The sequence below is a fragment of the Contarinia nasturtii genome, unplaced genomic scaffold (assembly GCF_009176525.2).
Source record: "Contarinia nasturtii isolate CC-2019 unplaced genomic scaffold, AAFC_CNas_1.1 Cnas_scaffold_220, whole genome shotgun sequence".
In the NCBI taxonomy this organism is placed as follows: Eukaryota; Metazoa; Arthropoda; class Insecta; order Diptera; family Cecidomyiidae; genus Contarinia; species Contarinia nasturtii.
The window spans coordinates 946,457-962,623 of record NW_022197577.1 but is presented as its reverse complement, the minus strand read 5'-3'; the positions used below and the strand labels follow the sequence as shown (position 1 = coordinate 962,623).

Here is a 16,167-nt window from a genome sequence, read left to right as displayed (position 1 = left end):
GAAAGGAAGAGTCCGCAGAAATTTCGCCCTCATGCAGCGGTTGGAAGGTGAGTTCATAATCATTATTATTCACCGCCAGGGACGGCTGAATCTTTCGATTTTGTATAGTCGTTTTCAATAAGATGTGTTACCAGCTTGCCAAATCGTCAATTTTCAATATTTTTCCAATCTCTCGAAGGTTTGAGTTCTTAGAGAGCACTCTCACTGGCTTCTTAGTGTCTCCACTCATTTGTATAACTTTCAATCTTGACTTTTAGTACGTGGAATTGGTTTAGCGTCATATAAATACCTCCTTTCGAACTAATATTTTTTCAATTCATATGCCCCTCTGCCAAATCGACAATTTTCAATATTTTTTCAAACTCTCGAATGTTTTGAGTTCTTAGAGAGCACTCTTACTGGCTTCTCAGTGTTTCCACTCATTTGCATAACTTTCAATCTTGACTTTTAGTACGTGAAATTGGCTTGACCTTCATATAAATACCTCCTTTCCAACTAATATGATTTCAAATCACATGCCCCTCTGCCAAATCGACAATTTTCAATATTTTTCCAAACTCTCGAATGTTTTGAGTTCTTAGAGAGCACTCTCACTGGCTTCTCAGTGTCTCCACTCATTTGCATAACTTTCATTCTTGACTTTTAGTACGTAGAATTGGCTGAACCTTCATATAAATACCTCCTTTCGAACTAATATTTTTTCAATTTAATTACTGTAGTCGTTTGACAACACATTCTTGTCGCACAAGGGCACTGTGCGAGCGCACTCTATTACAGAGCGTTAAATAAGGATTTGCCTTATCTACCGAATTTTTTTTGTTGACTACCGATTTTTTAAGCATAACAACCGCGCTTCAATTAAAATTTAAAAAAAACCAACTTTTTTCTAAAAATATATTGTTTAGGAACACATACTAAATGAATGTTATTTCAAGAAATCAAATAAAAAAATCACAACATTATGTTATGGATTTTAATTTAAAATAAGAAAAGGAAAAAGGAGCAAATGGAAATAGATGCCAATATCGATGCCAACAGCATCGATGTGATTGTCCCTGTTGAAAACGAAAAAAATGACACCAGCTTAGTTTCGATTCCTTGTGATATTTTGACCACTGATTTTCCGACCGTGCGTCCAAAGCCGAAAATCTTACGCAAGCGTCGCAGATCTGTCAGTCCATCGACTAGATTGAATGTGTCGACAAACACAGTGTCAAATCCACGCAAAAGGAAGGTGTCAAAACCAACGAACGCGACAAAGGCTAGCTCAAAGCCTAATTCATTGGCAATTTCACATCTTCAGTCAAAAGTCGTTGGTAGGAATTCTACAGCCACCACAAATTCAAACATGAATTTGCATTCCAAAGTGGCAAGTCGTGATTTTGGACATCGGGTCGGTCATACGATTAACTCAAAATTGTATGAAACAAAAACGGTCTATCTTTCACCGTTTCGGCCAGATACTACTGTTGATGATGTCACCGATCATTTGAAATCACACCAATGTTACAGTGTTGTAGGTGACTTGAAGGTGATAAAACTGGTGAGCCAAAATACAGACACAAGGAAATTATCGTTCGTTTCGTTTAAAATTGAAGTGCCGTTTAAAATCGTTATTTCGACATTATTATGGACAGTTCCATTTGGCCAACGGGCGTTAAAGCCAAAGAGTTTGTTTTAAATTCATTGCCTAGCAATAAAAATTCTAAATCAGTTCCGATTTCGCATTAAGTTTGTTTTGAATTTTGCTAAAGGCAAATCTAAATGCATATGCATGTTGCAATAATATGTTGATTAGTTTTAAACTAGTGAGATTACGTTATCATAATTCCGCCGTCATTTTCATTTAGCGATTTTTTTTATTCACACCCTGACGTTGATGCTAGATGTCACCACTTGTAATTGTATCGTAGTATATCAATGAAATATATGTCATTTGGAAGTGTCATTCAACAGCTGTCAAAACAGTAAAAACAAATATTTTATCTTGTGCATTACATTTTTTTTTCAACGATGGAAAATTTAGCGAACTGGAGAAAAAAACAGCATTTGCGGGAAGTTTTACTCGGCTTTTTTATCGCAAAGAAAACTGCTGCTGACAGTCATCGTTTGCTTGTGGAAACTTATGGTGAACATGCTCTATCGAAAACACGATGCTACGAATGGTTTAAATGCTTCAAAAGTAATGATTTTGATATCAGTGACAAAGAACGACCAGGACAACCAAAAAAATTTGAAGACGAAGAATTGGAGACATTGTTCAAGAGGAGCTTTTCACAATCATTGGGAGTGACTCATCAAGCCATTTCAAAACGTTTGAAAGCATTGGGGTTCATTCAAAGACAAGGAAATTGGGTGCCAACTGAATTGAAACCAAGAGTCGTTGAAAGGCGATTTTTCACGTGCGAACAGTTGCTTCAAAGACAGAGAAGGAAGGGTTTTTTGCATCGAATTGTCACTGGTGATGAAAAGTGGATCCATTACGATAATCCCAAGCGAAAACCAGCATATGTTAAGCGCGGCCAACCAACAACATCGACGTCAAAGCAAGACATTCATGGTTTCAAGGTAATGCTCTGTATTTAGTGGGATATGAAAGGTGTTATCTATTATGAGTTGCTGAAACCGAATGAAACCATTACGGGCGAACGATATCGACTACAAGTGATACGTTTGAGCCAAGCATTGCACGAACAACGGCCTGAATACGAGCAAAGACACGATAAAGTGATTTTGCTGCATGACAATGCTCGGCCACATGTTGCACAGCGTGTCAAAAACTATTTGGAAATGAGTCGATGGGATGTCTTACCCCACCCGCCGTATAGCCCAGACATTGCTCCTTCCGATTACCACCTATTTCGATCGATGACGCATGGCTTAGCTGAGCAGCATTTTCGTTCTTCCGAAGAAGTCAAAAATTGGGTCGATGAATGGATAGCCTCAAAAGATGAGACGTTCTTTCGACGCGGAATCCGTATGCTACCAGAAAGATGGGAAAAGGTAGTGGCTAGCGATGGACAGTACTTTGAATGATGTGTTATTTTAAACATTTATTTAAATAAAGCATTCATTTTCATCAAAAAATTCCCGTTTTTGAGTTGCACCCCCAATAAAAAAAAAATCAAAGTCATTTATAGCGTAAATAACAAAATTTCCAGATGCAGTCTAATCCGTAAATAAATAGAACAAAAAAACCAATTTAAATCAGAACAAAATGTTGTATTTTCACAATATTAGTGATAATTAGTTGAAATGGAATCAAATATTCACTTGTTAATAACATGTTATAATTTTTTCATTTTAAATTATATGATACTTGGAAAACGGCTACAGTTACATTTAAACGATCAAAGCATGAGCGTGAGCATAAAAGCTTTTGAGTGGAGACGCCAAAGATCATAACACAATATACCATACTAAATTTCACATTGATTTTTCACACTCCACGTCGAATACCAAATTAATGTTCTGCCATTCATCTATTAAATGGGCTTGGAAAAATGTTCAACGCAATAAGACAATGACGGAAAGTCAATCGAATGTAGAAGGAATTCAAAGGAATTTTGAAGATTACGCAGTAAAAGTGTAGCAGAAAAGATTTGAAAAAAAAAAACGACTTAAATAGAGTTAATTTCGATATCAAATCAAAAGAGATTATCATTATAAGAACTGAATCGAATATGCGATATTTTTACGTATTTATAATGAGACCTTTAAAATTTTACGGTATTTATCTAAAGTTGCATGAAAAGTGGAAGTTTTGATGAGAATAGTTGATAAGTTTCAGAAATGTTCATCTTTTCACTTGGTCAATGTACCATCTATCGATGTACGTTGATTCTCTGCAATTGTCGTTGTGTACCGCATTCCATTCCACTCTCACGCCAAAATCCACTCGTAAAAATGCATTCAGGTTGAAATGGCGAGGTGATGTCATATGACAATCATGAAATCCGGTCTGGTGTAAATTTCGGTAAACGACTTATATGGTGGAAATGCCACAATGTAAAATGGTAATCATTATTCAATTCGGCATATGTGTGTGTGTGTCACTCGATCATCTTAACTTTCTGCTGCTTAACATTTTTATCGTCAATGCAATTCAAAAAACGAAATAAATAATAAAAGAGACAATGAAACGAAATGCGGAATGTTTGGTAATTCGAAAAATCAATTGTGCATTTATCAGTTGATTGTTGTTCAATCGTTAGCAGCAATTCGTTTTGCAAATAAATAATCATTTTTGAATGACACAGTGAAAGAAGCGTTTGACAACGGAAGAAGAAAAATGGCATAATTATACTATTTTCGCTTATCGACTGGTCTTTCTCCCTCAAGCGAGAAGCAGTTAAATTGATTTTATGAATATAATGTATTTGAATGTCGTCATACGACATATGCGAATCGCATCTTTGCGTCTACGTTCTTTCATCCTTTCTCATTCGTCAGACATGGTATGCACACGCGTTCACTTGCGCGATCTTGGACAACTCCACATTATGGTGTGTTTGAACATGACTGCGGTGGTTTATTCGGTGAAAGTAAAATTTATTTTATTTTGTACATTTTAGGTTGTTGTTGTCTCTCATCTTCGTCTCTGTTATGTTGATCTTTTCACACATTTTGCACATTTTTACGATGTGTTACTGGGTTTTTTTCTCTCTCGTCATCTCTTTCATTCGACCGATAGTGAGCGCAATAAGAACGCACCTCATACCATCCAACCAAGCATTCTTTACGGTGAACATCTTTGCTCTCTCTTTTTTATCTCTTTAGGTCTTTGTTTTTAACTTGCGCATCTTTCATACTCTGCTGGTGTATGCACGAAGTTCAAACGATAAATGCGACTTGATTTCGAATTCATATATAGAATAAACAGTCCGATAAACAATCTTACAATCTATTGTCCATGTTCAACGCGATTTTATGATGGAAAATCGAATGGTGTCGGAACTGTAAAAGATTACACACACTCGTTTCGTTGATGATTGGCGTTAGTGTCAACAGCTAATCACAATTAACCATATTAACTTGACCATTATACAAAATGTGTCAACGCGTACAAGATCAATCGAGCAAGTGAATGAAACGAAACAAATAAATAAAAAACATATATCACAAAAATATCAATTATAATTTCTTATTTCTCAGCAGTGTTTTGAGCGCAACGATTTGTCAACGGTATTTAGATAGATAAGGGAAAAAGAGTATCATTGAAATGCCGGTACCACCACCTTATCAGTGTCAATCCATTTCATTTTCTCTCTATTAGTTTTTTTTTTATTTCAACCGCTCTCGTCTTTCGTCTTTTCTGTTATAATAATTTTTTATCATCATCATTTTTCGACTTATGAATAATTCATTGGAATTCAATTGACTTTGTTTGTTTGTTTTTTATCATACTTTTTCTTTTTTTTCCTCATTTTTTATCGCTTTTCAAATTTTTGAGAATCTAAAAAAAGATCGATCTTTTTCGCTGTTGTTCCGTTATCGACGATCCGTTAATGTTACACGAAATACATGTTGTACAGTCTCCAAAAATTCCAATCACTTAATTCAAGTCATGATTCGGATGTGTGAATTACACAAAATTTCGTTTGAATTGTGATTTGAAAAAAATAATTCCATATGCAATTGCGCATGTAAGAAAGTAAACAAACGATATTCAATGAACGTGTCCCCATTACTAATGTGTGCGAAAATAAGCGTTGTTTTAAAATTACCGAAAAAATAGCTATAAAGTAATGAAAAATCGAGTTGTAACATGTGTTTAAGCACAATCACCGTAAAGTGTGTTATTTGTACCAACACCCGAACATCGGTTTGTTAACAGATATTTTCTCTTCTTTAATTTAACATTTTCACAAATCCTATTCAAGCGATGTTTTTGTTTCATTTCTTGGTTCGTTTTTTTTTTTTAAATAAGTTGACAATTCGTTTCAATTGCATTTTGGTTCGACTTGTGCTGTTCGGGTTGCGCATGGTCTTAATTAACTGATCAAACGACTCACTCGGCAGAAAAAATTTTTTTGGTGGGTTCGATGAACGAACGTTTTTTTTTTTTTTAATTGCCGGCATTTTTGGCAAGCTCTTGTCGAATGGCCGTTTTCCATTGCAATTTCGAATTCCGGTCAATTTTCACGCAGTCACGCATTCGAGCCGTACGCCTCATGCTAAAATTCCTTCAGTATTTCAGTTCGATGCTCAGCATCTCAGTTCGTTGCATTGCACTTATACACAACCGAGAATTTTCTGGTGATATTTTTACGCTCATTGAATGCAGTGGCATGATGAATATTCGCAAAAGTGATCGCTTCATTCCCCATGTATTGCACCAACTAACAGCTCAATGCTACGCGTACTCACGATGTGGTATATCGTTGTGGCGCAACATATGCTTGCCAGCATTAAGCGATTGTCGGTTGAAGCGAACGCGCGCCCAACACAAAACCGAAGAAAAAGAGAAAGACTTTTTTTTAAAGCATTTAATTTGGCTCACAATACGATCAGTTCAGGTGCAAACGTTGCTGTGAAAGGTTGTATTTCATCGTTAACTCTCTTGGTGTGCAAACAAACAACGATTTTTCGATCGAATTGGCTACTTCCAATATATTCCCCCATACGACTTGTCGAGACAGAACGAGTTAAACGGTCGAAACAAATACGACGAGCAAAAATAAAAACAGAAGAAAGAAATTTTTTTTTTTTTTTTTGAAAAAAAGTGGTAACTTAAGAGAAAAAGAAGAAACCAAGCAGAATCTCCAAATTGAACGAGAGAAAGAAAGATTGTGAGTGTGCGTGAAAATGATGCAAAAGAAAATTTATTAAACGGCCATTTAATAAACGCGAATTGCATTCGAAAACAACAATTTAATTGGTTTTCGTGGAACATTTGTGAAAATAATCATCAACGAACAAGCGATTCTTGTGTGTTAACAACAACAACCAACAATTATTCGCGGTGGCGGCCACACAGCAAACATTTATACCATTGACCGATTAAACGGCGAAAACGAAAATTAAGATTTTTTTTTTGGTTTTCTTGTTTTGCTTCGCTTCGATCAAACAACTGACCAGCGAGAAAAAAAAAACGAAACATTTTATGTGCAAAGTGAAGAGTTTTTCGGTGGTTTTACGTTATCGATTACAAACACTTTTTTTTCTTTTGCTCTGGACAATTTTCACTTGGAGCACTGTTTTTTTGCTCTCCTCATCTCTGTGTGCAGTGAATTCACATTTTATTTATATTAATAAACAGTTTTCTTTTATTGCGGACAAATCATTGGATTCATGTACATTTCAAATATGAAATTGTTAGTATCAATGATATGTGCCATTTTTATGGCCAGCAAAATTGCGGCACAAGGATTCCCACCGCAATTCCTATCGGTAAGTTTCTGGTTTTTTTTCTTTATTTGAATTTATGAGCAACCAAAACGATGTCGTTAACTCAAATGAAAGAAAAAGAAGAAGAAAAACGTCCATCATTAATTGCAATTATCACCTCGCCCAATGAAATCGAATATCACTTGATGCAAAAGAAAAACGAAATCTCTCGGAAATGCAGCAGAATGAAAAAAAAATTATTATTAATCAGACCCCAAAAAGAAAGGTGAAATTGTCCACTTGTGCGATTTCAACTTGATTTACGGTAAATATGTATCTTTTTGACATTTTATTACCGCGTAAGAGCACGCCCGTTCGTTAATTTCGTTTTTGTGTGTGTAGTTATTTTTTTTTAAATTTAGTGTGATCTAAATTTCATTATAAAAATCACTTTTTTTACGTTGCGTCCGAGGCAAAAAAAAGTCGTGCTCAACGACGACAGCAGCAGTAGCAGCAACAATATCGGCGACCGCAATTCTACCAAGTTCAAGTTAAGCGGTTAACATTTAAATTAAAGATCCAAAAAAATTGCAATCTCAATTCGAAACCGAAAATGAAAAGTGGGATTAAAAAAAAAGAAATAATGAAAAATGATGCAAACAAAAGGCCAAAAAAATAGGCATACAAAATATTATTTCGGTCTGGCATATGTATTTCGACCGAAAAACTACACTAAACAAGAGGAATTTTGTTTGTTTGCAAATATGAATTCGTTTAAATGGTTGTCGGATCGTCGACATTGCTTGAAATGAAAACTTGACATTTCACCTTTTTCGTTGGCGAATCAAGTATTGTATTCCATGCAAACAATATTTCTCATTGGTTTATGCTATGCGAAATCGTTCGTTTGTCTCGCTTAAGATCGCGCGCGCATCCAGTCACACATTGGCCCAGTTGTAAAGTTGTCTCTTCACAACAAGCACAATTCACCCGATATCCAATGAAAATTGCACCGTAATATTAGAGTAAGAGAAGCACACTCAACAAATCCAGTGATTTGACCTTTGGTTTTCTCTTTCATTTTCTTTCTTTCAATTCAATGTGAAAACATTCAAATGGGATTTGATAAAAAAAAACCACAAACGAGAAGTATGTCTTTGCATCGTCAGCGAGAGCGCATCTCTTGGATTTCCTATTCCGTTATGAATATCGGTTGCTTGTGTTGTGTTCAACGAAAATGTTGTTTGATATTTGCCATAGCATCAACACAGCAGCAACGGCCTCATCATCATCAATGGCAAAATGAAAGAAAGAAAAAGAAAGGCTCGAAAGTTCAAGTTTATTCTGGTTTCTGAAGATATAAATTCGTGCGAATTGCTTATAGTACAGCCCTGATGTGCGCATTTTTGCCTATGAAGAGATTAGTATGATTTTTTTTTTATTTACTTCAAAACACTCTTTATGCACATGAATCTTTTTTTGCCCGTAAATACATTCTGCATTTCTTTCAATTTACAACAACGACGATGACGAGATTCACTGTCAATAAATAAAAAAAACAAGTAAACAAAAAACAGCGGCCCACAAAACATCGATGCGCTTGGTGATGTTTCCCGCGTGCGAATGCATCAACAGCATTAACATCAACACGACATTATCATTTTATTGCACCCCGTTCAAATTTGGACCTTTCTCAATGAAGTGGAACTGCCAACAAAACGGTCGCTTACTCTCAACCAAACACAACAACAAAATCGCACGCGATTCACTCACTTCACTTTCAGTATGGAGAAATCATACGTACAAAGAAACAATATGAAAGAAGAAGAAGAAGAAAAAAATATCGGTAATGTACGAATTTGGAATGTGTACAACTTCAATTGATTCGAATCGCGCGCACATATTCTCTTCAATCGATCGATGCCGATAAAGGAATGTGAATATATATTAAGAAAAACACACACACCTATTTTATCGCACAATTTCTACTATGCCGCCGTCATTTAACTGGGCTTGACCACACTGATGACAACAACAACAACTTCGATAACCAATTGCATTTTTGCGGTCACCGTAAAATTTGTTGTCACTCGTTGAGCCTATCTATAAAAAGTTCCACAAACATACACACGTAAATCACTTTGACTTGTGCACCTCATTTTAGTGGACCGAATGGAAAATCGGAATATAATTGCAAATGTCGACACGTTATCTCGTCGTTGCCCGTCAACAACAAAAAAAAAACGATTAACTGTGTGGCTTCTTTCACGCAATAATAACAATGGCGAACAAAAAACAAACTGAAAATACACATAGACACAATCGAGTCGGAAATGAAGGTTAGAGAAAATCAATTATAACCACTTTAATTCATATACGCATCATGTTCCGGATGTAGACGAACCGAAACAAGAAGAAAAATTATGAACAACAACAACTGACGATGAAAAAGAAGATGATGGAAAAACGCACAACACTTTCTTAAATCTCGTCGCCTCAACGATGTGACCCGTTTCGCTCATTTTTCTTCTGCCACAGCAAATTGCATAAGTGAGAAGATAAACATCATATTCAATAAATATATTTTATTCGTGAATATTTCTTCTGCATTTTCTTCAACAGAACAATTATTTTCTTTTCGTTTTTTTATATGATGTATGAGTGTGTGTGTATTTCATTTTTTCTCAATTTCCTTTTGTAATGATCTGCCACCGACTGAATTCTGCAGAAGAAATATACGGCGACCGAACAAAGTGCTAATAGCCACGAAAACAATAAAAAGAAGCGCAACAAGATTGTGCCGATGATGTTCTGTGCAGATGTGATGTTTGTCAGAGAATCACCTGTGTGTATGTGTGTGTGTACGCAAAAATGACATTTTCGATGTTGTCTGCACGCGAGATGATGTCGATCGTTATACAGCCGTGCATCTTACCGACCAATGGAAAACACATTTATTGCTACAACAACAACAGCACAAAATTCCAAAACAAATGAAAGTAAATTAATATGAATCGTTCGCGATGGTCATGATTTGGTCTCTCTCTCTCCCCCCGAACTCTCACTCGCACATGGGCACGCATGCACACCACAATGATTGTGGCTTGTTGAGATTTTTTCTTTTCGTACTGCTTTTTATTCAACGTTTTTCGTGCGCGCTCATTACTATTCCCGTGTAATCTTCTTCATCTTGATATTTACAGTTTTCGTATGTTTTTGTCTCGTCAACATCGATCGACACACAAAAAAAAAAAAGAAACAAGTTACGGAATCACAAATGGCAATCGACCCATTAAGAAAAAAAAAAGAGTTTCATTGAAAATCAGCTTTTTTCATCTTCTTTTTCTATCACTTTGGACGATTTTTTTTTCTTTTCTTTTGCAGTTTCTGATTTTCACTATGTGCAATAGAAAATAAAAGAGATTTGTTCACGTAATTCAAACGCTTAAAATTCACCATCGCGATCGATTAGTTTAAACGACAATTGACCAAATTGGTTTCGGTTAAACAAAAAAAAGTAAATAAAAAAATCGATCGTAAACCAAACTCATTTTGATAATTCCCAATGCAGATTGATTTTAACGTTGTGTAACTACTTTTGACTGTGTTGAAACCAACCCAAATGGCTCCTGTTGCAAAAAGTTGTATTTTTGTAAAGAGATTGTTTGATTCTTTGAAAGGGAAAAAAATGACACTTTTTCTCGAAAATTAATCGCCATCGATGAGCCGATCTAATAGCAATTTCGTAATCAAAACGATGAAATTGAAAGGCGTTTATAATAATGAAAGGTAACTTCCTTTGGCTCAAATCGTCGAACTTCTTTCTCTTTTTTCGGGATTTCCACACAGGTTCCATCAAATCCCATGAATGATATCGCGTTCGATATTTTACTAAAAATTGAAATTGACCTTCACACACCCTCCAACGCGTCGATATGGGAATACTGTTCAAAATCCACAGTCAATTTAACTATTTAGCAACTTGCCAATCGAAAGTGTTCACTATCGTTTTTTAACCATTTGGGTTCATTATTTTTTGGTGTGTTCATAATTTATCGAACAGTAATACATATAAAAAAAAAATTTAGAACCAGACACAATGTGTGAAACAAAAGAGAAACTGTGTTTGTATGTGTATGTTTATCGATTTGGTTGTGCGTAGTTCTCTAGGTAAACAACATTCGTTTCTCTCTAGCGTCTCATTCATCAGTTTCTACACCATAATAGAAACAATAATCGGTTTGTGTGTTCGAAGCCATACACATCGATGACCATTTTCGGTAAGTGCTAGTCGACTTAAGTGTCGATTAGTCAGTGGCAATTGCGGATAAAAAGAAAGTTTTTATGAGACAGAAATGGATCTATGATGAAGAGGTTGAACCTACATGAAATTATCGATAATTAATCAGACGGATAAATAAAGATTTTCGGCGCGTACAACCGACAAACAAACACATTCGAAATGTGAATTCAGTTGCGTTTTTTCCCCCGAAGTAATTGGATTGACCTTTTTCAGTGTGAGAGTAGCTACAACTACCCGTACTTTTCTCCGAAAAAAAAAACAGAAATTTATCGATTCTGATTGGCCATTGGCCGCAAGCATCAATACACTTTAAATTAACTGATCAAGATAAACCATTTCGGTAACTGATTTTTCTGTATGTTCAGACCGTGTGCTACCTTTAATATTCCAAAAAAAAAAAAAACGTTATCGACACATCGCCGGACCACAACAAAGATCACACAACGGCAATGAAAGAAAATGAAAATTTTTCTGCAAAAGGCCACGCTTTTAAAATCACCATGTCATCATTGTATGCTTCCGTTGCGTTGCGTTCTCAAATAGTACATACACACTTTGGCATTTGCTTTCACAAAAAAAAAAACATATACCTTTACACCTCACCAAAAATGTGTGTGATTGATTGAAATTAATTACAATTCAAGAGAGTGAAAAGATAATCAGTTTAAGAAAATCGTGGCTTTAAGCTTTTACCTGTTGTGTTCAAAACGTGTGGTTAAATTCCATTTGTTTTATATATCTTTCTTCTTTGCAATTTCAATACAAAAGAACACACATCACATTAGCACAACGCCCTATTAATTATGTTTTGCCGCATCTGAAAATCAAATATTTGTACCTTTGAAAAACACACTCTTGCATTGCACACAAACACTGCTGCTTCGGATGTATCAATTTGTGTGTGTTTGAACTTATACAGCAGCGAACAGCAGCAGTAACGGCAGCTCAAAGTTTCAAGCCTCAAACCAATGTGAATGACATGCGATCGATTTTCTTGGCACTCTTCATTCAAAGAGAAAGAAAAATGCGGTTGATGATCTACGACTTCGAGACAGTGTGATGTATTGATCAATTGCCGCAAGATCCACAAAGACCCGTGTGCATTACGCCTCACAACACTATTTACACACACGCCATTTCTATTTACTCTTTCTCGGTATGTGACTCAATAGTAGTTCTGTAATTGTTTCTCTCTCGCCCAAACAAACCGTCGTCTCAATTTATTTGCACCGTAAAATTATTTATTTACTTCTTCGTTTCACTTTCTTTTTACGATACTTTAAGGCGAGCAACATATGTTTGGACTTTTGAAGAATTTATGGATTATTTGCTTTTTTTCTGTTTTAATTGTTGTCGCTTATTTTTGGTGGGTGCGCGCGGGTGATGTGTTTTGTAAGCAAACGGCATCATCCAATTTTCTCACTACTCTCGCGCTTCAATCATCTTCGATCCATAACCAATTTTCACCATTGGGCTACAAGTCAGTGTTATGGTTGAACCAAAAAATAATATACAGTATCATAATAAGCGTCAATGTTATGTATGGAACTGTTTTTTTTTTCACTTTCGAAGTCGAGGAGAAAGACTTTTTGTTTATTCCATTTTTTTAATGATTACATTTCTTTTGGTATTTAATTAGAAGGTACAAGTACTTTATAGAGTGAAGTGAAATGAAACATATTTCGTCTTCTTCATTTTGTGCTTAAACATTGCGTAATTTCATGCATCAAATATGTGGATAATGTGGATGATGATGCGTTGAAACAATTGCTTCCATTTTTAGCCAATAACCTCAACAATATTGTATACTTTAAAATTAAAAAAAAATGTATATATGTATGCTATACGCGAGAATTGTGGGAAGATTTTCGATGAGTTATATCGCATTTGCTATATTTTTATATATTTTGCACTTGAGTACTCCGCCTCAATATGGTAAATTGTTTCATCATTTATTATTGTTCTTTGATCAATCATGAAAAACCTCAATTCAATTGAATCCATTCAAGCCGAGAGGTCTTAATGCTCATTACATCACTCCGGCAAGCAAAAAAACATGCTTTATGAACATGCGGGTCTCATAAGCAATCGATAATAATCATTTTAATCGCAAAAAAAACCCGTAAGATAAGACAAATCGCATTAAAATTGGTGGGATCTACGTATATTCTGTAAATATTTCTCTAGAGCCATTGTCTCAATCAAATGAATTTATGTTTATCGTAAAAATTAACGGAATTTCCAAGAATTATTTTGACGTTTTCAAGAAAAAAACATTATCGTATGAAAACAACACAACGTGCTCCATTCGAGCAGTGGAAAAAAATTCAATTGAAATTGCATAACATTCATATAAAAAACTAAAGCACACTAACGGTGTGCTATAGAGTAAATGTGATTATTTGCCATTATTTTATAACATTTACGAATATTGTTGCTGTTATTACCATTTGGTAAGTCCGTTTATGGTTTATTATGCAAAAAAGCTTCTTGACGAGCGAATGTGAAAAAGTGCACGCTATTTTCGACGCAAAACAGCGCGCCCGCTCTCTTTCTCTCGAAATCTTTGGGCGCAGAGGAGAAGAAAAAACACACACACAAGCTAAATAACAACAATTCAAAATGACAGTAAATAAAATGTATTGCCGCGAAAATGGAAGTGAAGCAGACGAGATAGAGAGCAAAAAAAAAAATAGATGAAAACATATTGAAATCAACGTTTGACGACGACAAAAAGTGTTTTGATGCAAAAATAGGCGCTCGCAGTGATAATATCGAAACACATAATGCAATGGCGAATAACAATAGCCAAACTACATATCACAATTACACGTGCATGAAAGCTGGGCAACTGCGAAATGAAGCAAAAAACAGGCGCACAGCGAAAGAGAGAGAGAGAGAGAGACCGACAGAAAGAAATTAAATGAAATGGCACATTGTGTGATCTCACGACGAATATGCTACTCCACGCGCACAATTTGTGTTTACATTTTCATTGTCTTTGATTCGCTTTGGCAAAATATGGTTCATATCTGTATGTGGCAATTCATTGTAGAGTAGCAACGGACAAAAGAATGAGCAATTGTGGGCAAATACAAATATAAAATGCATGACAGTTTATATTAGAGAATATATTGCAATGACCACAACGAATTTGCACATTTCAGCACACGCGATTGTGAATTGGTTTTCACTCTCAAACAACCACGAACTCAGGGCATAAATCATCGTCATTAACGTAATGCAAGTTTCATCGCACATCGCAAATGAAAATTGCAGCCGGACCATTCTGCAAGACAATCTCCAGTGCGCTACAGATGAACAATCGACGAAAAATTATCTTAACCGGACCCATTCTCATACATGACTTTCGAGACTGGCCACCGTTTTATCATCTGGCCAACCACACGCAACAATACTCTCTTGTCTTTGGCTCTCTCTCTCTCTCTCGCTCTGTCGTTCTCATTCTTCTGTTCCTGTCTTTCTTTCCGTGGCTCGGTATTTCTTCGCCCTTTCTACCATTTTCTTCCTTTTGTCTCTTTCTCTCAACACCTTTGTTTTCTCATCACACAAAATCGCGAAAACCACAAGAAACTTCCTACAAACACATGCCGATCGCACAGAGTGAGAGAAAAAAAAACGAAAGATTTTAAATTATAGATGAATTAGGCGGCGAACTCGAATCTGATACGAACGCGCTTCTCACTTTCATTGGATTTGCTTGATTATTTGTCTGCAAATGTTCCGTTCAAAAAAAGAAAGAAAAAAATAAATGTTTTTTTAACTTCCTCATTACATTCCGTGGGATTTTTTTTTCCCATTGGCTAAAAGATGCCAAAATGCCTTTTTGCATTAATTTTATTTTCGTACGCTACTTCTTCATTTTTAATTTGAAAAAAATAATATGATAAATGGGCGTCTGTGTGTGTTTGTTTTTTTAATGTTTGATAATGTAAATCGTTTGATCATTTTTTTTTAATCGTTCATTCATTTATGTTATTGTTTGTGGAATTGCGCGCGCGCCTACACATTTTCACGCAAACTCACAATGGGCTCGGATAGTCAAATTGTGAAGATGCCGCTGTGGCTGGAACCATTGAACAAACATGCTCACAGAAAGAAAGTGAGATGGAACAAGGGAAATACGTTAAAAGCATTCCAATTTACAGAGAGCGCAGAAAAAAATCAACGCCAAACTCAGAATTTCACAGAAAATGAGTGCGAGATCACTCTTGTTCATCGGAGAAAATAATAGATGCTTTAGTACACCCATGAAGCGTTTGATAAATAAAGTGATTCACATGTAATTTGAAACTGCGTCACTGACACACCATGTATGCCATCCATTGACGTTGACGACAACCGATAAACAACTGCTGCATGCTCGAAAAACGAAGCGAATATGCACTTTGGCGCATTTTTTGCTTATCTAATTATTGTAGTTATCGCACCCATTGCAGACTGGCGCGGTGGTCGTTATTTTACTGCAAAATTCGCTTTACTTTTTGCCATGAAAAAATCCGTCGCTCTCTGAA

The 16,167-nt window shown here is 35.7% G+C and overlaps 1 protein-coding gene across 2 annotated transcripts in view; it reads left to right on the top strand.

Annotated features, from left to right (window-relative positions):
- The first annotated feature begins 6,421 nt into the window (after positions 1 to 6,421).
- LOC116337053 overlaps positions 6,422 to 16,167 on the top strand; it is a 32,718-nt gene continuing 22,972 nt past the window's right edge. For both annotated transcript variants that reach the window (XM_031761346.1, XM_031761345.1), the window contains exon 1: positions 6,422 to 7,392. In XM_031761346.1, the coding sequence (XP_031617206.1) occupies positions 7,294 to 7,392 (99 nt within the window). In that variant the 5' untranslated portion in view covers positions 6,422 to 7,293. The remainder of the gene's footprint in view (positions 7,393 to 16,167) is intronic.